The sequence below is a fragment of the Centroberyx gerrardi genome, chromosome 22 (assembly GCF_048128805.1).
Source record: "Centroberyx gerrardi isolate f3 chromosome 22, fCenGer3.hap1.cur.20231027, whole genome shotgun sequence".
NCBI lineage: Eukaryota > Metazoa > Chordata > Actinopteri > Beryciformes > Berycidae > Centroberyx > Centroberyx gerrardi.
In genome coordinates this window covers 5892107-5917154 of record NC_136018.1, presented here as the reverse complement: position 1 = coordinate 5917154, position 25048 = coordinate 5892107, and the positions used below count along the sequence as shown (strand labels likewise).

Below are 25048 nucleotides of genomic sequence, written 5' to 3'. Positions count from 1 at the left end.
TGACTGTTGATCGATGTTTGGGCCTACACCCATCCATATATGTTTTAACCCCTTCTGCTTCTTATGTATTTCTAACTCTGTATATGGCAAAAAGAATTTCTCCTTTGGGGGCAATAAAGTTTATCAATTAATCAAGGAATCTCTATGTCATGCCAATAAAGTACCCACTGAACTGAATGGAAGTGAATAAAACTGAAACAGGGACAAAGAGAGAGACAGAAACAGAGGGGGAGAGAGACAGAGGGAGAGAGGAGAGAGAAAGAAAGGGAGAGAGAAAGACAAAGGGAGAGAGACACAGAGGGAGATAGAGAGACAGAAACAGACATGTCATGCCAATAAAACACCCATTGAATTGAACTGAACTTCGCTGATTTGAACTGATTTGAACTGAAACAGGGGCAAAAGGGAGAGACAGAAACAGATAAACAGAGGGAGAAAAACTGGGAGAGAGAGAGAGAGAGACAGACAGAGAGAGAAGCGATCACACATTTCTTAGAAAGACGAGATCTGACTGACCAAGCTGTTGCTTCACCAGCCATTCTTCTCTCCCTCTCTCTCTCTCTCTCTCTCTCTCTCTCTCTCTAAAGCTGATTAGTCCACCTGCTCACCTGCCTGAGTGTCAGTGAGCAAAACAAACCCCGACACACTTCTCACTACTTCAGCTTTATCCTGAACCACAAGATTCTCCTTTCTGCTGCTGCAAAGGAGAAAACATGTCGCATCTCTGTCATAATTATGCAAACGGCTGCCGGTCATAATAACCCGGTTAGTCCGAGGAACGAGCTGCACGGGGGAAAGGTTATTATTATGATAACCTCGGCATTATGCTACTAACCTGTAAAGACGATCTAATCGATCCCCGTTTTATCCGCTTTAATCAGCGGCCGTAGCGGGATAGAAACCCGCACTGTAACGGGAACTGGTTGAATTCACCGGATCCGTTATCTCTCTCTCTCTCTCTCTCTCTCTCTTTCTCTCCTCTCCTCCGGTAATTCCGGGGCGCTCCCCAGTGCGCCTGCCGGGATTACGAGCGTCACTATGTGCGTAACCTTAAAGCGCAAGTAGAGCGCACTTTCAGGCTGGCTGGCTGGCCGGCGAGAAGAATAACAAAAAAAAAAAAACACTTCCGGTTTGAGCACTCAGCTTTCAAAATAAAAGCGCGACTGTTGAAACGTAAAATAAAGATTTCAGTGCGTAGGTTTCATTTCAGCTTTCTCACTTCGTCAGACAGACTGAAACAAAATATAGAAATTTACGTTTGCTGCTCTGCTGGCTAATCAAAACATAAAACATGGCGGTAGGCTGTTTGTTGTCAAAATGCCTATAACTTCATGAATTAAAAGGAGTTTCAAACAAGGAGAAGGGCTCCGTTTGGTAACAAAAAACTGTAGGCTACTCTGCACCTGCTCTCTAACAACACACTGAAATTTTTCTCGTTAATATCTAGTGCTGTGGATTTGTACAAATTATGCTTTTATTCTGAAAAGAACAGACCGGAAGTCTCATTCTTGTTCTTTGTGGCGGAATGCAGCTTTGGACGCTGAACTGGGGCATCAAGTCCCTGGATGCATCTAATGTCTTTAGCCAGCCAAACTTTGATACCCTCTTATTTCCACAAATTTAGTTTAGTTAATTTGCACAAAATAATAAATACAGAAGAAGCAAGAAAATACATTTAAATTTACAGATTGTGCAGGTGAGATAAAAAAAAAAGGAGTTTACAAAGGCATCTCACCTAAGAAAAAAGAAATCAAGGTGACAACTAAATGCCAACAAAACATGATAAAAAAAGAAACAGTATAACAATAAAAAAATTAACATTGAACATAAGAAAAATGAATTAAAATAAGCCTTATTCAAAAATGAAATTAAGGAGAAAAGTAAGAGTGTGGTATTGTGTGTATGTGTGTGTGTGTGTGTGTGTGTGTGTGTATGGTGACCGAGAAAGATTAATGTGATGAAATATTAGATGTAGGTCACAAAACTATCTTACACAGAAGCAAACAGTTTAGAGGTAACACAGTTTATGCTCCCTTAATGTGTTTTTTTCTATAGCTTCCAAATAAATGTATTTGGAAATTCCCATGGGAAGTTTCTTATGGGAATCCCATTATGAATTGTCACCCATGAACCATGGGACTGTAATGGGGATCCAATAGGTTTCCCCATTGTTTCCCCATTCATTCTTCTTCATTTTCTGAATTGGGTGGCAACATCTAATTACTATTAATTTATATGCCATGACCATTTTGATAGAGGAAGGATCCAAACCCTTGAATTTGACTTGATGTGCTGAAAGACAAATATAAAAATGGAGACAGGAGTCACATTGCTATGAAAAACATTTTGTAAATCCGGTAGAAGTGGATATCAAGATGTAATTAATGGTATCCTACGTAAGACTGGAAAGAATTAATAAGGAATCTAAATCAAAACAAGGACAGAACCGGTCTCAACCTGTCTGACCCACAGAGATCCCATTAACTCTTTCTGGCCATTTTTGCTTGATCTTTGCTCTCTATTATTATTATTAATGATAAAAACTACGAGACCAAATTTGGACTCACTTAAGCCAAGGATGGATTTTGGATTGTTCAGCAACAAGTAAATTCTGATGCTGTCATATAGTTGAATGAGAAATATTGGACTAACAGAATGATCAATAAAAACTGGCCTGTTCATCACAGCCTACACACAATAACTTAATGCTTCTGTATAATGAAAGGTAATTTGTGAAATCGTGCATTCATTTTCAATATATATGCTTTCTACACCCCCCCATTCAAAGAGAAATCTGTATTGTTTCCCATGTAGTTTACTCTAAGAGTTGGTGTTTGTTTACAGGTCTATAGCGACTGTACAAAATAACCACACATACAGAGACGTACTGATGCTAAGCCAAAGGGTTTATTACAGTTCTCTGGTGAACATGGAAAAAACAACAGGTAAACGTCATTTCAAAAACCATAGGTCAACTGACAGCAACTGTCTAAACTATGTGAATCAAACCACACTGAACAGGTTTCGATTTGCACTGAAAATACATTTAGCTGTAACAATTTCTTGTCGTGTTTTTAAATGACACATATCGAGTGATAAATCCATTTCCCCAACTACGCAATCTCCCCTCAGGACTGAATAAAGTTCAATTCAAAACAGGTGTGGGAAGGTAAGAAACTCAAACAGGCTGTAAGTGCCAGTTAAGGGTGTTTTCAAGCAGAAGAGACTTTTTACCAAGCAGACATGAGGGGAAAACCTTTCTGAAATGAGTTCACACATCAGCCAATTTTAATGTTGAAACATGCAAATCTCCTTGGCTCTGGAATGCATGTTAAGATAAAGCAAATGGGTTTGAACTAGGGTTAGACCGATATCTATCAGTTTGCCGATATTTTCCTTTTATTAAATATCGGGTATCAGCCAATGGAGGTTTGTCTTTGACCACAGCTACATAAAAACGGCCTGTAAAACCTGCAATGAAGCTTTATCTTACTTGCACATTACATTTATTCATTTCATTTCCCCAATAATGTTTTTTGTAAACTAATCATTCATTTAAAGGCAGTAACATCTTAGAGATGCGGGGTTTTAGTGTCCCATGATGGTCTAAGTGGAGTTTCAGAGGCCTGACAAGAATAAAATACTGGGGAAAACACAAAATCCATGTCCGTTTTTTGCAATGAAAGTGGTCAAATTTAAAGATACTGAATATCGGCACAAAGTATCAGCTATCGGCAGCTTCCATACACGTATATCTGTATTGTTTTCGGCCTTCATAAACCCATATCGGCCGAACCCTAATCTGAACATTTGAAAAATTTATAAAATTCTTATTTGACCCAAGTCTGTTGAACTACACTTCAGTAAAGCAATACAGTAACATGAAGGATTATGGCGTTGAAACGCATGCAAGAGAGCCGTGAGAGTCGAGTTGTGAGAGAATCCATAAGTAGTAAAGTATCTGCGGTATCTTCACAATTCACTGACACAAAGAAACACAAGACAGGATTCAACAAGTACCTTTAACTAGCAAGGCTGAGACTAGGTTTGTTGCTACCTATCATTTTCTCCGTCTGAATTAAAGTATTTCTGCGCATTTCACGTTGAAAGCAAACAAAAAAAAATGAGATCTGACAGTTTCTGAGGTGCTGACAGCAAGCCAGTAGCATGAAACAGGAAAACAAGCACAAGCAAAATGGAAAATTGTAACCACACAGACCCACATACACACACACTGGAGGTCAGGAGGGCTGTGCACACACAATCCAAAAATAAAGACAAACAAAATAAATACATCAAGTATAAAACTCTGGGAAACACTGTTCCCGATAAGTTGTTCCACCCTTCCAAGTGAAATATGGGAGACACTGCTCCCGATACACACGTAAAACACACGTACACACACTCACTGGTAGGCAAAAACTACCATCACTGCTTGTCATTATGGAAGGCACTGCTCCCGATAATGGGTTTAATTATGGAAGGCACTGCTCCCGATAATTTGTCATATTAGAAATATAAACTGCTCCAAAGTAGACTGTGCAACGTAAATGGCTTTCTTTGCAACTTATGTAACCAAACAATCAGCTCAGGTGTTTGTTTCGGTCAAAGAGTATTTAACATTGTATCACCATTCAATGCTTCTCCATTTTTTCAGTGTATGCATTTTTTTTTTTTTTTTTTATTAAATTCAGCATTCATCTTACCGTTTTTGTGGCAATAGCGTGTTTTTCAATCAAGCGCAGCATCATTCAAGCCACGTGTTTCCATCACTTAAGTGATCTTGAGGCTTGTGGTAGAAACTTTCCCCCAATATCCAGACAGTTTCTCTCCCTCCTCCTGATATAGTGCCTGACACTGCACCTGTGATCTGGGGAAAAACTCACTTTCTACCTTTCAATTTTTTTGAGAAATAACTGAATCTCGGTGACAGCACCACTGGTCTATCCTGCTTGTCTAGAGGTAATTTCAGCAAATTTCAGCAAATTTCACCATTTCAACGGCACGTTCTCATCAACTGCTGTTTGCTGAGTGATTCTTTGCCAATTTTTTTTCCATGGGTGCTGTTAAAGGGGGAATGCTGCCCATTTTTAGTAGTAACATATGCGTTTCTCTACCCTTCAGTGAGTACTGGGATCTTAGGCAAAAAATTCAAATTGCCAGGCCCAACTAGGTCTTGTCATATAAGCAGCTTATGTATCTCTGATGCTAATTTGGCACCGCTTTTCAGTACAATGCAATGTCAGTGGAAGCTGGGATCCAAGACATGAACCTGGCGATTTGAAAGCAAACAGAGCTTACTAGAGTGTCTCCATCTGAATGAGCCAAAAAAAACTATGGACGTCCCATTTGTTTTGTAATAAGAAAAATAAATTGTCTCCATTTTTGCAAGTGAAATACTTGAAGAAAAGGTAATAGTGTCTCACCAATATTTTCTGTAACAAAACAGGCAACACTTCAGAATTATCTGAAGTAGATCAGGACACTGTACTGTGCATTGTACTGGAAAGAGGTCAAATTAGCATCCAAGCTACATAAGTTGCCCAATCTGGCATTTCCAGCTCCGTAACCAATTCTTCTTTGTGCCTGTGATCGAAGTTTGGGCGGCATTCCCCTTTAATATTCAGGAAACTCCACAAGTAGAGGAGGAATGAAGGCCAGAAACCTCACGAATCAAACTAGTATGGCCCCATCTTGTCAGCAACAGTAGAGGAGTGATTTCTGTAGCAGATGCTGCCGTAGGATGAGACAGTATAACCGTCATAATTATGGAAGGCACTGCTTCCGATAATGTCGTATAAAAAGACAAACAAACAACATTTATAGTGGGCACTGCCACTGATAAAAAAAATAAAGTATAAATAAGGTTCTCAGTGCTAAGGTGGCAAGAGGTCGCAGCCAAGGCTTTGATTGGTTCAATTTGGGGAGGGGGGTGGGGCTTGGACCTGGGAGGAGAGGACAGAGTTTTGACTTTCAGGTAGTATTTGTACTTGATGCCAACTTACATTTCACAGCATGTATAGTGTGTGTTATCTTCAATTTTTGAAACGGCTTCTCCATCTCCTCCCAGGTCTCTGAGGGAATGAGGCGGATCCCCCCCCCAAAATCTGAATACAAGCCAAACCTGTATATAAAGGGGCGGGGCTTAGACCTCTGATTGACAGCTTGTGCTTAAGTGCTGCTATTGGAGCTCCTTCCTCTGGCAGAAGAAATGCCCTCACGCACAAACATTCATCGACATCGCTCCAAGTTTCTCTTTTTTCCTCCTCTCACAGTCATTCACACCTGCCGATACTCACACCCTCTCAATCTCTCTCTCACACACACACACACACACGCACACACACACACCCCGCCCCCTTAGATCTGGTTGTCGATGTCCCAGATGTCTCCGACCATGGCGTTGGCACATCCCTGCAGGGTCCAGGTGGCCAGGGCCAGCTGGGTGCGGAGCTGCACCATGTCGGTGGTCTCAGAGATGGCTGCCAAAGTGTGGGAGCCCCGGCCCAGCAGGAGGTGACGGAACGGAGTGTCTTTGGGGGACACGTACGGAGACAGGAGGGAGTGTTCGATCTGGAAACCAGAGAGGAGAATGTTTAACAACAACAATTACTTTGCCAGTTTGTCTGGCTTTCAAAACTTGTTGTGTCTAGGAGAATGAGTACGTCGTTTCGGAACAAAAAGTCCCTACCAACTGAAATTTAAGACCCTCACAATCCCCAATCAACTGCTTTTCACATCATTATTACAGTATTTTACATGGTCATATATTACCTCTTCACTAGACCTTTCCTTTGTATCTCTGCTCTAATTAGATAGCTTACTAGTCTCTATTGTGAAAACGTGACTTTACAGTTTGTGTCGATTATAGGCCATGGTAGCGGGGGATGGGGATGGGAGGGATGGGGATGGGAGGGATGGGGGGGGATGGGATGGGATGGGATAGGATGGGATGGGAGGGATGTGGGTGGGTGGGCGGAGCGTGCCAGAGACTTGTGTAAGATGAGATAAGTTATATCAATGTTGTTGCAATTCTACTGGTCGCTCAGTCATTCATTACTTAATGCCCCTTTAAAAACTGTAGTCTTGATCATTTTGGGGTGGCAACCCTGTTTGTTGGACTGCGTGCATTAAAACACAATAAAAAAAAAAGAAAAAAAAAAGTGGATTTGTCTCACCTTCATGGTCCTCTCGTTGAGGATGCGGCAGGCCTCCTTGTCGTTAATGTCAGTGCTGGTGATGGCGTTATTGATGCCGGCAGCAGCTCGCATGAAGGAGCCCCGTGCGCGGGCAAGCCAGCTGGGACTCACGCCATCAGACTACAGGACAAAATAAATAAATATGTAAAATAAAAAATAGTCAAATCACACATCGGCTTCAGAGCAAACAAATTTCAAAGAATGAAAATACACTAGTTCATTTGGCTAGTAAACACATTCGGGTGCTTGTAAACTTATCAGTTTATTGTTGATTCATGCATTTGGACGCCTTGTTTTACAATTTTTTGCCAACACAAGAGGCGAAACATCAGTCAAATGCTAAAAGTGGGAGCATCAAACTAGTTTGCCATTTGTATCTGCAACACTATCAGCTGCTCTGCAACTTACCAGGGAGAAATATGGATGTTCATCTGTTTAAATGTGCCATAAAACCCTGGAGCGATGACTCAGCTCATCACCCAGAGATGCATTTTCAAGTGAGTAATGACTCTGAACGAGAACAGAGCATAAAAAAAAAAAGAGAGAGAGAGAGAGAGAGACCTTTGAGAGCTTGTTGATGTGCTTGGTGAGCTTGGCCACAGCACTGGTGATGACACGGCTGTATCGCTGTACATCCAGGCGGATTAGGTGGTCGTGGGCCAGCCGGAGAGCCATCTGGCCGGCAAACTGTCCCGCCACCGCAGCCATTTCACCGGTGTGATGGTTGGTTTCGTAACCCAGGTGATCCATGTTGTCCAGGTTGGTGCCATAGTAAGGATACGCCTCAACCTTTAGACATAAACACACGCACACACACACACACACACACAGGGAGATGTTAAGTCTGCTGATGCTAAAGTGGCACGCCTCCTTTTCAGTACAATGCAAGGTCATTTCTGTTTCTGCAAGTATTATTTCACTCACATTGGGAGTGATAAAGTGGAAGGAGACGGAGGGGATTCCAGAGAAGGCCAGGAAGGGGTAGGCAGGGTCCTCCATCGCCATGGGCCTCATCCTGGAAACATTAGAATGTAAATGCGTTAACATACATGGCTGGAAATAGACCGCTCGATTCCTCTTTCTAGAGCAACAGACATTAGGTGCAGGGGGATTTCTGTGGCATTTAAATTTACTGAGAACAGTATACTTGAGGAGTTTCATTCCAAAAACTACATCGACCATGTGAAAATTGTTCTTACAAAATGATTGACAGCCAAGAATTTAAGCATATAATATTTTTGAAAGAACAGTAGGCACTTCAGCCCTTGGTTAACTGACACCAAGCTGAACACCACTTTTACAACCTAGATCCTCTATATTTCAGAGACAGTAGGTGATGAACTTAAGGCCAAAATGGCATTTTGTAATACAACTCTTCATGGCCAGAGAGGCTAACCAGTGATGATAAGATAAGAGATTCTTCATCTCAGTGAAATCACATTGTGTGATGGTGGTTAACCAGACAACAACAACGCAGTGACCTGGCTTTGTATACTGGTATTCTACTTACGCATTAATCTCCCAGTTGGCTCTCCCAACCATATCGTACATACTGCCGGAACCAAGAGGACTCTTCACCTGTATGGACAAGACAGATTAGAATCCATGCAAACCACATTGGCAGGATCAGGACTGGACTACCATGGGAGTGGTGATGTGTGGTTACCTCTTTCATCGTGCTCTCAAGGAGGCTGTGCAGCAAAGGACTTGATGAGGCCATGAAACCCCCGCGACCTAGTGACAAAATATGGACTCATTAGTCAACTGACAATCCTACCCATTTGAGTATTGAGGTGTGTGTGTGTGTGTGTTCTGTACTAACCCATGACCGCTCCATCCAGGCTGATATAGGTGAGAACCCTTTTGTCAAGAGACGACATGTACGCCTAAAAACGAACACAAACATTATGAGGAACATTTATAAAACAGTCTAACAATCTCTCACTAAACTAAAAACTGTATTTCCTTGATCCGGCGACTCGAACTTCTTACCTCCAACCACTCGGTGGCGCCGACATTTCCGTACTCCCCGGCGGCCCAGCTGGCAAACACCAGGCTTCTCCTGGGCCTGAACCCATCTAAAAATCACACACACGGTGCATAGCGTTGGCGTCCTCCAGAAAAACAAACTAACACAGATTTTCTCCGGGACAGCGACAATATATTTCACTATTTATTGTGGATATTATATGTATGCACAGAGCAGTAGTAGTGCATTTTGTTACCTTTCTCCACCATCTCATGGACAGCCTTGGCCAGCTCCGTCAGTATGGTGGTGCCAACATTGGCTCTGGCATAACCTTGACCCCAGGCGTCTCTCTGAGCTCCCAGTACAACATAGCGATCTGCAGATACATGCACAGACACAGGCGTACACTTTAGTATCCCATCTCTTACATGCACAATGAAGAAACAAAATAATCCTACTGTAGATGATGGAAAAAAATCTACAGCCACAGAATTTTAGAACTACAGTTATTACATTACAAGTATGTGGCAAGTCCTACCAGGATCCGTGAATCCCTTGATGACTCCAAACACGTTGTGGATCTCCCGGTTGACGAGCACGTTGTTCACCTCAACCGTGATGTTCATACTGCCTCCCAGTGTGTAAGGCACCGAGGGCATGCCGCCTTTGAAACCGCTGCTAGCCACTGGTTCAGGGCCTCCGATCTTCCTGGAGAGGGAGGAGAGAGAGAGAAGGGAGGGGAAGTAGAGCTGAGTGCCACTGAAATATGCAGAAGAGTTTGTTGTTGTGGCCAATTTGTACGTCTTCCTTTCAGTCACCTCAAATAAAGTTAATTCCAAAAGGAGTTATCTCAGAAAAACATTGTTGCTTGCATCCATTTAAGTTCAGAGTCGTCTTCATACCTTTTCTTTCAAAGCAGTTATGTTTTTGGGGATATAATCAGCTGTGTGGAGAATATCAGCTAGCAAAACCTTTCCAAAATGAATATATAGTGTTTTGGAGTCAATCTCGTCATATAGACATTTAATTAGTAGTGCCTTACAGTGTAACCATTCCATTGGATAAATAAAAAGGTTCTTTATCTCTACTTGCTGTTAATGATACAGTAATTGTTTGCAAAGTTTTAATTCTAAACAATCTTAAAGTCTCTCTGCCCTGATAATCATGTTAACTTTCTATTTTCTGGCCAATTCTATTAAAATAATTACATAATTTAACATATGCATCTAGGTGGATACTATCATCATCTTACAGTAACATCATAGAGCTGTACAGGATTGTTTGTTCTGGCGTGTGTGTGTGTGTGTGTGTGTGCGCGCGTGTGTGCAGGTGGCCTTACTGTAGAATAGTTGCAGCCATCTGGGCAGTGATAGTCTGGGCTGGGATGGTGGGGAGGCCAGACGACTGAGTCGGGGGGAACTGGGTGTGGTTGAAGGAGGGGAACCCAGGGGTGTAGGGATCGCCAGAACCCAGATGGACCTGAAGGGAACACACACACACACACACACACAAAATCAGGAACTTGGGGCAAAGAACAAAAGATTAGACACCAAACCATTCGACACCAGCTGGTTTCAGATGAGATGAAATGAAACTTTAACGGTTACTTAGGTCATGAGGACAAACTGGAGATAATACAACAAAAACACAACGATAATAGGATAAATAAAACATACTGAACATACAGAAACTTCGTCATGCTAATACAGAACTCATACTGGCTTGAGGGAATTCTTGCTACCTGACTCCAGTTAGCTTAATATAAATCTTGCTATGAGACGAATTAAAAATGTAAGAGGAAGCGAGCCCGTAACACGACACAGGTGTGAGTTCAAACTTACGTGTCCGTAGAGTTCTATTTTGTTTTGGTATTTGTAGTCTTGAGTGTCGGGGTAGATCAGAACAGCAGCGGCTCCCTTCTCAGCAGCATTAGCCACCTATGAAAACAACGTGAGCCAGTATTTACAAAAGAAACGTGAAAAAAAAAAAAAACCTTAAAGTTAAGGCTGCTAGTTTTAACCTTTTTTCCACTTGGATCGAACCATTATGGAGGAGTGTAGATACTCATTTTGTTTAGTACATTTTTGCCTGTGGCTGGTCAAGTTTGTCTACTACGCCACTTTAGTGGGTAAAAAAAAACATCAATTTGGAGGTCCATTTTTACTCTGACAATCTAGTTATCTGGTAAAATAGCAAATAACACAGTGTAAACCATGGATGAAAATGTTAGTTTTGAGGTGAAACTTTTCAAAAAGCCCTATAGGGTGTTTTTTTTTTTTTTTTTAATTCACCTGCACAAATTAATAAGTTGCATTTCTTTTGTTTCTTTTTATTGAAATAAAATAAAATAAAATAAAATAAAATATACCTGCTGTGCGAAACTGATGCGTCCAGCTCGGAGCAGCATCACACAGCCTTTCAGCTCAATGCTGTTGTTCTGCAGCACTTTCAGATCCTCTTGACGCCCGTAGTTGCCATACACAATCTTGCCCTATATATATATATATATATATATATATATGCACACACACACACACACACACACACACACACACACACAAAAGATCATTTGAATTACAGTGCATCTGCTAGTTTTTGTGCTATCGAGCTCAGCCTGAGCTTTGAAGTGATAAGTCTAGGTACTGAATTTTAAATTATCATCAGGCACACAACAACAGAAAAATAACACAGCAGGAAGTTTCAGAGTCCCGTTGCAATTAGATTAGATAAGGCTTAATTTGTGATGTGAAGATGCAGCCTCATATATAATCATATACGATTTTTATGAACATATATGTTGTTTGAAGAGGGAACATTTAAAGCACTACCCTCATAGTGATGAATTTTTAAATAGAGACCTAGGTAGAGAAGAAGTTCAAAAAGCAATTGAGACCGGTTTCAGAAAAACGAACGTGTCCATAATCGGGCAATTCGATTCTTTTTGGGACTTCATAAATATGCGCCTGTTTTGGCAGTTACTGGAGATATGGGGCGGGACTCCTGTGATGTAAGATGGAAGGCCAGCATGGTGAGCCTGTGGGACAGGCTGCTGGGTTTACCAACCAACAGGGTGGCTAGTGAAATATTTTATTGGGATTTGTCTGTCGGAGGTGAATGGGTATCTGAAATACTTGATTTATTAGAAAAGTGTGGACTTGAAGAAAATTATTTCCAAAGAGCAAATGTGGAGGTGGTAAATACCAAGTCCGGGCTAAATGCACACAATCATGGGCAGAAGAAATTTGGCAAAAGCCAAAATTGAGAACTTATTGTTTATTTAAGAAAGACTACAAATGTGAAAAATATGTTAAGTATAATTTGCCTAAAAGTCAGAGGTGTGATTGAAGATGAAAGAATCTGTGAATATTGTGAGTTGAATGAAGTGGAGAACAAAATTCATTTCATCCTATACTGTCCTTTATATCATGATTTATGACAAATATTGTTTAAAAAAGTTCATGTTCCTGATTTAGATTTGATAGGTATTGAGAATGGAGCTTTAATTGAATACCTTTTTGATAATGTTTTTGCATTCTCTGAATATCTCTCTAAAGCATGGGATAGGAGGAGAAAAGTAACATATGATAGATAAATTCCTCATACTCTATTCTATATGGATTGCTAACTATTGGTTTATGAACTGGATCAAATATACAGTGTTTGGCACTAATGGATGCAGATGCAGATTTTGTCCTGTTTGGATTTGTGTATTGTGTCTTGTGCTTAGGGAGCTGTGTTTGTATGTTTGTATATTTGCTGTTTTTCCCCATTGTGGGATATCTCCTGGATCGTTATTTGCGGGAGGTTTATGTTTGGATGATGTTTATGTTTTTGTTTATGTTTATATTTATGTTTGGATGATATCTATGTATTGAGCTGTTAGTTGATGGTGGGTTAACATGCCGGAATGTTTGGTTTGTTGTTAGTTAATGTGTCTGAATAATTCATTCATTCATATGGGGCTTGAATTGAATGGTGTTGCCATATAGTTATTGAAAAAAAATATAAGCGGTCAGTATTAAACTTCCCTGACCTGCATTTCTTGACTGGATATTAAGATTTTCGCCTGTGCTGTTTGATGATCGCAGCTCGTTTATATGACAGACAAGCCACTAAATTCTACAGCTGAAAATTATTCTTCACAGCAACAAATATCTCTAATATCTATATCAAACAATTTTTCAACGCAAGGAACTCATGCTACTTTCACACTTTTTTTTTCCCCGCACCATCCTCACAAGGTGGCATAAACACACAAATTATACAAAAATTTTCTTCACAGATTTATGTCAGCTCACCTTAGCTGTTCCAGTAGCGCTGTAGGCAAGATATCCCTTGGGCTGGAACTCATCTGAACCAAACAGGACACGGTTTGGACGCTTACTGCCGATGAGAGAGTAAAGGCTAGTTACAACATCATTCTTTTTTGTTTTGTTTTACAGTCAATCAGCGCCAACAACAGCAACAGCAGCTACAGGCAACCAATACTAACGAGTGCAAGGGTCAGAGCCACGGCACCCTGAAAATAGATGTGACAAAATATTCCTGTGACTCTAGGATGATCATGGGAGATAGAGAATTGCTAGGAAAAGAAACAGAAAATAAAAAGACAAGTAAGCATATCATCTTCCAAGAATGATGCAAGCTCCCCTTAGGCCAACAAGTGACAACATGCAACTCCAAGTTTCACAAAATCGGACAAATGGTTTAGCAGTTAGGGCCTTTCAAAGTTTCAATTTTTGACAGTTATTATAATTATAGTGCCCCCATCTGGCCAATCAGTGTAAAAATCAGAATCAATTTGTCAAGTACAGTAAATTTATGCTTCTGTGTACTTGTGTGTGTGTGTGTGTGTGTGTGTGTGTGTGTGTGTGTGTGTGTGTGTGTGTGTGTGTGTGTGTGTGTGTATTTACCTGTCTGCTGTCTGCAGCTGAACGTAGTGGATGTCAGTCCAGGGCTCCATCTCCTGTGTCTTGAACGTCTTGAAGATCTGGTTTGCCAGATTCATGTCTGCAGCACTACCTGCTGAACGGTTGCCTAGATCAAAGTCGCTGCAGAGACAGAAGTGAGAGTTTGCCTGTTAAACTTGTCTCAGTTCAGGATTTTGAAATAACCCTTACACGAACCGTTCAACTATTTTCCCACGAAAGGCCTAAAGATGACTCATAACTTTCGTAGGAACCCATAATGTGCTTCACTTTCATGCCAGCAATTGTTCTAGAAGAGAAGGTGTGCATTCTTTCAAATGACTGATATCAATTTTTGGAATGAAAGTCGTCACGTCTACGCAGCGTTAGACTGGAAACACTTGTTACTTTTCAGCTCTTATCAGCTCTTGTCTTTGTTGCACAGGGAATACATTCAAACCTTTGTTTCAGTACTGAATCAATAGCCGCTACCTTCTGTTCATATTCATTTTAAGATAAAAGGTTCCTATGAGATATAATTGTATCTCGAATTTACAAGAAGGCTATTCAAATACAGTATCTACAAGAAGCAAGATATGTTTGTCTCTAAATAGCTGCAGTAGATACACACTTCTCTGCATAGTCACAAACCTACAGGAAATGTATCCTTACAAGATGACTATTGAATGCAAAACTGCGGTAGTCGAGGACATTTGTGCGACAGGTAGGGCTGCAACTAACGATTATTTTCATTGTCGATTAATCTGTCAATTATTTTCTCGATTAATCGATTAGTTGTTTGGTCTATAAAATGTCAGAAAATGGTGAAAAATGTCGATCAGTGTTTCCCAAAGCCCAAGATGACGTCCTCAAATGTCTTGTTTTGTCCACAACCCAAAGATATTCAGTTTACTGTCATAGAGGAGTAAAGAAACCAGAAAATATTCACATTTAAGAAGCTGGAATCAGAGAATTTTGACTTATTTTTCTTAAAAAATTACACAAACCGATTAATCGATTATCAAAATAGTTGCCGATTAATTTAATAGTTGACAACTAATCGATTAATCGTTGCAGCTCCAGTGACAGGCAACAAATGTTTCAATTTAGCTAGACTAGAGGTTTCCATGACTTTCCCACAAAACTACAGGTTCAATGCTAGAACGTACTGAATGTGGTTCTGTAGGTCAATGGGTAGAACATAACTAAAGTTGCCATGGATAGACGTTCGACTGAGGCCACCCATGCTGAAAAAAGTATGCATGGTGCTGCAAGGCATTTCGGATAAAATCATCCACAAAATGGCATATATTATGTTACTTTACATTTAAGGTGGCGCAGGGAAATAAATGTCAAGGTAAATGGGAGTTAAGCACCAACATCATAATACAGACTATAATTCCTTTGACAATTACCAAAAAATAAATATTTAAATAAAAAATATATTTTTTAATTCAATTTAAAAGGACCGCACACTCACATTGCAACCAGACCTCTGTATTCTCCACCCGTTTGCAATGTAACACTCTAAAAATGAGGCGTTCTCTGATCCGTCTCACCCAGCTAACTCATATTTCTGTCTCTTTCCCTTTCTCTCTTGCAGAAAGCTGCAGGCTATTGAGACCAAAACTTCTGTTTCATCACAGCAGCCGTCCTGAGGCAGCAGGAGTGTTGACCTCGATGGGCCTGGCCTCTACAAATCATTAATACATTATAGGAATTACACTCAAAGGCCTATTTTTTTTTTTACTCCATTTTATTGGTGACATTGATTTATTCCATTTATTTAGGAATCTGTTCTTTTTCCATAACCTGATTTCTTTGGGGATGCGATGGTAATATGTTGGTGTGCATGTTATCTACTTTTCTGATTATTTGTTTATTAGTCATTGATTTAGTACTGTAATAGTTTTCCTTGATTGTTGGGTGTTTGTATGTGGACAAGAGGGTAGATGTGCATGTGTTTCTATTACATTTTTGTCTTCACCTTCAGCGTAATGACACAAGTTCAAAGCAATCATGGTTGGCATGGCAATTAAGTGAATCTTATCTTTAAATAAAACCGAGTGTGTGTGTGCGTGTGTGTGTGTGTGTGCACACACAGCATACCTCAGAGTCTTGTTAAAGGCCTGGGAGGTGAGTTTCTGTGTTAGCAGGCTGGTGATTTTTGCCCAGTCCAGCGGCACGTCTGGAGCTGCAACGGGCATCTTCTCTTCCTCTTCCTCTTCCTGCTCTGGAGGACAGGTGGCTGACTCCTGCTGACGTGCACGGTGCGACACATAGCCCAACATGTAGCCTGGAAGACATACAGAGACACCGGAAATGGTTAAAAAAGGTGGAAAATTATTAGAACAGAGTGAGGAGTGGCTTTTATCCCACCACCACCAGTACTGATGCATCTGCATAGTCTTCCTTCTTTGTCTATAAATTCTCGGCATGTGATGGAAAATTTGTCTGTATCCAACTTTACCTGATTTCTGTTGAGAACTTTTATTATTATTATAGGGCATTTTTTGCCTTTACTAGACAGTAAAGAAAGAAAGGAAAGGTATGTGCCTGAGCCAGCTGAGCCACCTGGACGCTCCTATTGATGACTTAAACGTGCTACATGTAGCATTTAAACATTAAATCATTGCCACAGTAATTTTGAGACATTAGTATGATTACCATAAACAAACAAGACTATTGTCGTGAAGATGGCATTTTACATCATGTGCCACCGGTTTAGCTTTACGGCAAAAAACAGGAAGAGGGCGCAAGGTTTATGGAACATATGGCGTTGAGACCACGGTATCATGCGTTTAAAAAGGTTGTTATACCAAGGTTTCACAATTAATTTGACACTGGCATATTGATATTTAAAAATGCTACACATTGCACCTTTTCTTGTTGGAAAGAGAGACAGAAAGAGGTTGATGTAAAAACAGACTGAACAAGAGGTGAGGATGAGTGTGGCGTACCGAGGCTGACGAGCAGCAGGACTCCCAGGGCCACGTAGCAAGCGTTACGCTGCCGCTGCTTCTGGGTGAGCGGCCTGAAGCAGGGAGAGCCTCTTGGCTGGTGCGCGACCTCGGTGGCGTCGTCGATGCCGTCGTCGGACAGTTTGACCTCGACGTGGCTTCCTCCTTCCTCGTCGGGCTGCATGGTGAACCTGCTGTACTGCTCACTGTTGAACTGCACAGGGGACAAAGAAAGAGGAAGATCAAAATCAAAACTATGAAACTATGCCACTGTTCTGCTCTTAAGCCGTTAGCTACATGAGAGGACAGGTGGACTAGTGGTTAGAAAGGTCAAAGCGTCACTAAAATGCCTAAAACATCAAATCTACACATGGGCAACAGTAATACAGTAACTTAAAAAGTAATAACAGACACAAAACACTCACCACGTTGTTAATCGCCGACCTCATTAGATCCATTGCTGCTGCCGTTATTAATCTGAAGAGAGAAATGTGGGGAGGGAGGAGATGAGATAGTGTGTGACAAAGAAAGAAAAGCAAAAAAAGGGGAGGAAAGAGGGGGAGAGGACCGGGTTCAGGTTTTGTAACAGTGATGCAGGTTTCTTGTAAGGTCTAGATGGTGGAGGGTGTTTCCTCTGTAAACAGGCTGACGGTTTTTCACCGTAGCAGAGAAGCCCGCACTGGATGCTAAAGGTCTTCCAGTGTGTCCCCAAGCCCGAGGCGATGGGTATTCACCATTAACCTGGCAGTTGAGTAGCAGAAGTGGTTTCTTTCGGAGAAGGTAGAGGCAATTTCCTTTTCTCAACCCTCTAGTTGTGAAAACCCCCTGTGGTCTCAGGGGTTTTCACAACTAGAGGGTTAAAAAATTACCTGCCAATAGAACACTTGCTAACCTATTTCTAAAAAAACGCACTGAACCACAGACATGACGATGAATTTCACTGGTCTCAATACGCTCTCACTAGATGATTAGACAAGGACGGGGATATCACACACTTGACATTTAATGAGATTATCTTCTGAAATGTCACCTCTAATCTTGCAGGAACTTGCGCAATCCAACCTGAATCAATCCATAGTATTTCCAACCAATATGGCGCTTCACAATACACACAGCTCACTGTCTGTGTTTGGCATTTGATTGTTATCACCTGTTAATTTATTAAAATCACCTGTTATTTTCCTACCAAGATGGCCGTGTGGTGATGTAACAGAATACTATGAATAGGTATTAACATGCACATTAATGCAACGTGCAAAACTCACTGGAGACAGGACACAAGTAGACAATAACTAGACTCCCGACACTGTTTCCACATAACAATGATAGCCTTGTTTCCTTTATAAACACATCAGACACACTCCCAAGTGTCGGCCGAGGCTTGAGAAGAGGCGTGTCTGTTCCAACTGACTACCCACAGCTTCCTCGTATTTTCTAGACATTGTCATTTCCTTACAGGTGACACCTGCGCGGTGTCCTTAGCCGACCGGTTTTAAATCATTACCGCACGCCCTTCAGTGAACGGTTGCAGGAAATGGTGACTGGAAAAAAAAAAAAAAAAAATGTGGCGCCTGTAAATATTACTGACAGAAGCATCCATTAGAGTAGCAGACGGCAGCACTCTTCCTCCTCTGTCTTCTGCTGAGGTTTGAGACAGACCAGGCAGCAGAAAGCAGTGACAGCACGGCAGATAATTAACAAATCATTTCCCCCCCAAAAGATAACGAATATTTCCGGCATCTAGATTTCATCCAATAATCAATCAAGGAAAACAGCTTGATAATGGAAAATAGAAAGCATTCGGTCTCAAAGTACAGCTGCAACGGGGGGGGGGGGGATAGACATTGGATCAAGTAGCTCAATGAGTCAGTTTTCCTCAGAATTTCCTCTAAGCAGATACCAGAAGAAAATATTGCATGGCCTGCCTGACCTGTTCAGTGGATGGGTGGGAAACACTGATGGGAATACACAAATATGAGCGTTACAACAGAGTCTAAAAGCTCAGTCATGCCAAGCCCCTTCAAATTACTCCTGAGGCTTCTGTCTGGCAGGCTGAGGCGGCACATTATCACCGATACACAGGATCTGATGTCACCGTCCCTTCCCTTATGTTATAATCTAATATGAGCATAATCTCGGCCTGTTGTTCTGTCCATCTGGTCCCTACTGGTGAGAGAGACCTTCAGTGTCTCTGAGCAAGACAGTGAACCCCTAACCTACTAAGGAGCCCCTGATAAGAGCATCAGCTACATGCTTTCGAATGATCTGTTTTGCAGGAGAAAATAGACTGAAAAGAGGTTATATGAGGTTGCATTTGCATGTCTCAGATAACTAGGCTGCGTCCATCAAGAAAGTTGGTTATTCTCTCCATCATGTGATAGTCATAAAGGGAGCTTTTTGGATGGCTGACAATATTTTTTTTGGGGAGGGAGGGGGAAGCTTTTGAGGGCGCGATAATACTTATCTATCCCGAGAGAGAGAGAGAGAGAGAGAGAGAGAGAGAGAGAGAGAGAGAGAGAGAGAGAGAGAGAGAGAGAGCTAGGGTGGGAAGGAAGAATGATTCAGCTTCTTACAGCAGTGTTTCCTGAATGGATGAAGACTGTAAATGAGTGAGTCTGGTCCTGATGGGGCCTCAAATTAGGAGAAGAGCACTAGCATGATTTTAGGGGCCCTGGGGCCAGGAAACCTTAACCATTTTTCACTGTCAGCCAAAATGTTTCAGGACAAACTGGGGATATAAAAGTAGCAAAAATAAAAATGTAGCCTACACATCGACTTACCAACCCAATAGATAGACTATTGGGGTTAATAAGGACACAGAACACACATTTAAACTGTAAACATTATTTAGCTGTGATGATTTAGCTGCAGGAAAAATGCACAAACATGATCAAGATTACTAAGGAGATAACTACGCCAAACCCTGCTGTCACTTCCTGATCGTTGACCATGTGCACAGCATGAGGCTGATGAAACATAAATGTGGAGTCTGTCATGATGTTGGACGCAAACGTAAAAAAAGAGAAATGCAGCCAATATCTCGTCAATTCACAGCTGACTTACTGGGAATTTATGCACAAGGCACAGTTTAGGCACAAGGGCAGCTGACAGGTGACATAAGTAGCTAGCTAGCTACTAGCCATCTGGAAAGCAGCAGCAGCATCTCTAAGATAAACCGTTTCTTCCTTTATAACTTTTCGGTCTCTCCTCAAGCGACTGCTCAACAAGGATATACAGCTCGATATCTATCTTATCCTGACTTATATGATACCGCTGGAGAAAAAGCTGTTCGTTATCTCACCTTTTTTTAGTCCAGTGAAGTTACCGCTCAGCCACCTCGCAGCTCTGTCCTGCTGTGCCTATTAACCGCCCCCCCGTGTCCTTATACGGCTGTACTAGTACTTCCGCATCACGTGACTTCACCGTGAAGTCACGTAGGCACTGGAGAGGGCGAGACCGCGCCAAGCCCCGAGTGACGTCATACACATTTTATTTATTTTTTTATTTAACCTTTATTTAACCAGGAGTGGAGTCTCATTGAGATTAAAAATCTCTTTTTTCAAGAGTGTCCTGGCCAAGACAGGCAGCAGCACAGTTAAAAACATATTTCCCATAGCCTATTTCTGGTGAAAATAAATATGTGAGATTCAGTGATACAGCAACAGATAAGAAGATGGATGTATTATTGTTGCATTCAAGTGCTGTCTGAAATAATTACATGAATGACATTTCAATGATAACCGAGCTGCATAAGATGTGACTTTTAGGGGCCAAAGAGCATGAGACCATTTCAACAACTGATGCTAAAAAGTGATGCATTATAGCCTAAAAGAAGTTTTCGGCCAATAAATTAAATAACACAGCCTGGTGCATATTTTCTCATCTTCCTTTTGCTGCAAAGGGACAAAGTAGCTCTGCACCACTTAGTTTATAAAGTAAAAGAAAAACTGCTTTTGTTACAGTCTCCATTTTGTCATAATTCACTCACCAAAAAGCATAAGAATGCACCGACAAGTTGTATTACAACATCTTAGTTAGGATGTAGTTTATGAGGAGCGCTTGAAGGCAGCACTAGATATGACCTTCAGCAGTGTTCTTCATGAGGCATAACAACCACCAATATCAACAAAAAACAATTAGATTTTCAGAAAAGTACGGATTCATTCTGTTTTTCCTTAAAAGTAGGCCTACCTATATCTTCAGATAACTTTTTTTGCCCTCTTATATTTTAACCCTTAGATGCACAACATGGATCATTTCTTTTTATTTATATACGTATGCAACAAATATACTCATACTGTTGTCATTCTGTGTATTCCTGAATAAATTTGTTATGATCAGTACTCATTTTGAATTTTGTGATTATCTTTAAAATTACAAAAAAAGAGATTACATTGATACGATAAAGATGATATAGATATTGTATAGCAAGAAAGATACTGTATAGCAAGATGCAGTAGATAGACATATACTAATCATGTCTTCTCTGTGTAACAAAACATCTACTATATCTTGCTATGATATTTGCTTGTGCTAAATGTTAGCAGTATATGCTGTAGCTTGAGATTGCTCTTTCTTATCACATTTGAAAATTCACTAAATATAGTGATCTGATGAACTGACAGGGATAGATAAGCTAATGATTTCGATATTGAAAATAGATTAGCTGTTAATAATTTGTGCAATTTGTGCAATAAAATAAGTTCAAATGTAAGAAACAATAAATTCTATTAACTTGAAAGCATGTCATAATGTTCATCTGCATGCACAAATAAAAAAATACATCCTTCTTCAAAGGGGAAATGCATAGTTTCAGACAGGCCATTTTGACCTGTGTTATGGAAAAGTGTAGTTTTAAAAATGTCATGCATCTATTAATAGCCCCTTTTTTATGTCACCTGCACATGTGACTCATTCTTGTGGCAGTGCAGCTGTGTGCAAAATCTGCAAAACACAGGCGTGTTTCCTTGTGAAGACATTATTTTTCAATTCTGGTTAAGTCTTCAGAGAGTAAAGCTACTTACTGTAAAGCAAAAACACCCCAACAGAGATTATGCCTGTGGTTTTGAACTAGTCAAGATTTTTAAACATTAACAAGTCATTTCCCAAAGCAAGACAATTAAAACAATGAAATATCCTCAAGTCATTTTTGCTGCTCCACTGACAGTGAATAGGAGACCATTACGACCACTAAGAAGTAAATAATAATGACAATACATTTTATTTGTATTGTGCTTTTCCAGCTACTCAAAGACACTTTACATGAAATAGTGTTAGCATAAATAAAATCAGTGTACAAATACATAGTGAGTATAAAAACTATACTAAAAAATAACTAGACTATGTTGAACTAAATGAAAACAAACAAAAACAAGGTGTAAGTCAATAAAGCAAGGCACAAAAAAAATTGCATGGCACAAACAGTAGCAGTAGTGGTCAGTAACAAAGTAATAGTAAATTAAACAAGAGGGGAAAAGAGAGAAACATGGGGCAGGAGGAAGAAAGAAGGTCAGACATTAAAAGCAATTAAAACTGTAAGTGCAAAAGTACAACCGAAAGTGCACATTATGCTCCAAAATCACTTTTATTAATTAAAACACAATGTTTCAACCCATGAGAGTCTTCATAAGGTCTCTCTGTTCTCTTGAATGAATTGTGTTTAAATAGTATAGGTCACAGGAAATTAGTTGTAATATATTGTCAATGGAGCAACTCTTATTTACTGAAATCTCTGCTACAGCACAGGCTGTGCACTCCTTTAAAAACATCACTCAAAATAATTTCCTTCAAGCAGAATTACCTACATCATTTCCCATCTGTGACCTTCCAGGAAGCAAATAACACCTGGCTCACCCAGAACTAGACAAAACTATTTGGTGAGTGCATTCGTTTCATGCGTGGGACGCCCCGCTGGCAGTCAAGCCTCTAACCTTGGCACAGTCGGCTGTGTTACTGTAATGTCACCATCTACCCACTGAGATAGGACCGCAGAAATGCAGTTTGTTCGGTCGGTAGAGGTGGAGAGAAACAGTCAGACACAAGTTGTTGATACTTGTGACTTCTTCTGGCGCTAATCCTTCAAGGTGTGACTCTAAATCGTCGGTACACAATGTTTAATCCGCTTCAGTATGCTTTGGCTCACTATATCCCCTGTGCTGTTCCTGTTTCTGGTGGCGTCTTTTACCTATAATCTGCTGAGATGTCTTCCTCTTTGACAACAAACAGGAGAATAAACTGTAAACAACCAAGATTTACAGCCGGGCGAGAGCAGCTGCTGAACTATTCTGCTCTGTTAGTAGAAAGTGAGAAAGGAGAAGTCCCTGCTAATGCTCTCTCTTTATCAATAACCTCCCACCTGCCCCTTCCTGAGCAGGAGGAGAGCTGAAACAATCACTTCTCTAACAGCATCACATGTTTTCTCACCAGTCTCCTTTCTGTCTGTACAAACTGGAGCAGACATCACTGTTCATGTCGCACCAGTACTGACCCTTTGCATTCACATTCTCTGTTACAGTACTTCTGTCTATTTTGTTTATATGTCCCATTTGTTACCAATATTTCATCTTTGTTCACCCGCTGCACCCCTGACCGTCCTGGAAGGGGGGGATCCCTCTCTCTGAGGCCTTTCCCAAAGTTCCTTCCATTTATTTTTTCCTATATCAGAATCAGAAACTTTTATTCACCAAGTACAATGTACAAGGAATTTCTCTTGGTAATGAAGCTTTTTATGGGAGTTTATCCTTGTTCTCATTGAGCATCCAAGGTTGTTTTTCGTTGAAACATGGATGTGTGAAGCCATTTGAGACTGTGACTGTGATTTAGGGCTTTGTAAATAATTTTGACTTGACTTCACTTGAATGCAACATGGCAGATTCCATCAGTTGGAGCACAAAGAGCGTGTGTGTGTGCAAGCGAGGGACGGGAATGCTGGAAATAGTCTGTCTGCGCCACTGAGCCTTCTGACCAGGCGTGTGTGTGTGTGTGTGTGTGTGTGTGTGTGTGTTTAAACATGTAGGTGGCAAAATGTAATTGGAGCACATCATGCAATAGCAGCATTGTCCCAGATGGTGTCACCCTAGTTCTCTGTATTGAAAGTACCGCTCCTCTCCAGAGAGAGGCTCCATCACTGCTCATGTTAAGAATTACTGTTGCTTTCCAGGAAAAGGCCTCACAGACAAAACCACAGATGGCATCTATGCATGGGAACAGAAATATAATCTGTGTGATTCGTTACATTCAGATTTTAGCTGTTGTGGGATCAAACCTGCAACCTTTTGGCTACAGGATTGTCTCTCTAATGGATGGTGGTCTAGAGAGATGAGATATCTGCCTGGAGAGATATCTATCTGACTGGGACACATGACGATTATTATTGTTATGAATGAGTGATCAGAGAGTGTCTAGTAACCAAAACGTCACAGATTCGATCCCCAACAACATCCATGAGCCATGTTGAAGTGTCCTTGAGCAAGGCCTACTGCCTTCTTCCTACTGTATACTGAGTACAGGATGAAAAGAAAAAGAAATAATTTTTGAGCACTACAGTGAAGGGAAATAATTCCTCAGTCTAAAAGAGTGCAGGGTAGAAATACTGCATACATTGTGCAGACATTGTGAGAAGTGCAAGATTATGCATACAGCACTCAGTAATGACAAGCAGGATGGACCAAACAGTAAGGTTTAGCTTAAAGTTAGCATTTTCTTTCAAATTGTTGACATTGTATAGGGAAAATCCACTCTAGAACGCAATTTTAATGGGAAAATCCACTCTTGAACGCAATTTTAATGGGAAAATCCCAAATTCCCAAATATTATTTCTGTTTGAGTTGTGACGTTTTGTGATTTATTTGTGATCACTATGTGGAACTGCTCCTTCGACAATGAATAGGAGGCTGAATTTGAGACTTTTTGAGCTTTTAAACCCGAATGAGCTCTATTTTATGGTTGTTTTGAACCAGATAATATATCATTACTCGTGGAAAAACACCTTAGATGCTGTCATAAAGTCCACAA

General features: G+C 40.7%; 1 protein-coding gene across 1 annotated transcript; it reads right to left on the bottom strand.

Moving 5' to 3' along the window:
* Positions 1-2888: 2888 nt before the first annotated feature.
* Positions 2889-20394, bottom strand: tfr1b (transferrin receptor 1b). Its single transcript, XM_071895424.2, has 19 exons — positions 20337-20394; positions 17461-17512; positions 17036-17249; positions 16185-16371; positions 14082-14219; positions 13467-13551; positions 11537-11659; positions 11010-11105; positions 10508-10647; positions 9707-9876; positions 9425-9544; positions 9192-9277; positions 9022-9085; positions 8866-8933; positions 8710-8777; positions 8124-8214; positions 7761-7988; positions 7179-7319; positions 2889-6573 (listed from the first exon to the last, which is right to left on the bottom strand). Exons 2-19 carry the CDS (start codon positions 17491-17493, stop codon positions 6361-6363), a joined length of 2265 nt encoding a protein of 754 aa, XP_071751525.1. The 5' UTR covers positions 17494-17512; positions 20337-20394; the 3' UTR covers positions 2889-6360.
* Between the last annotated feature and the right edge of the window lie 4654 nt (positions 20395-25048).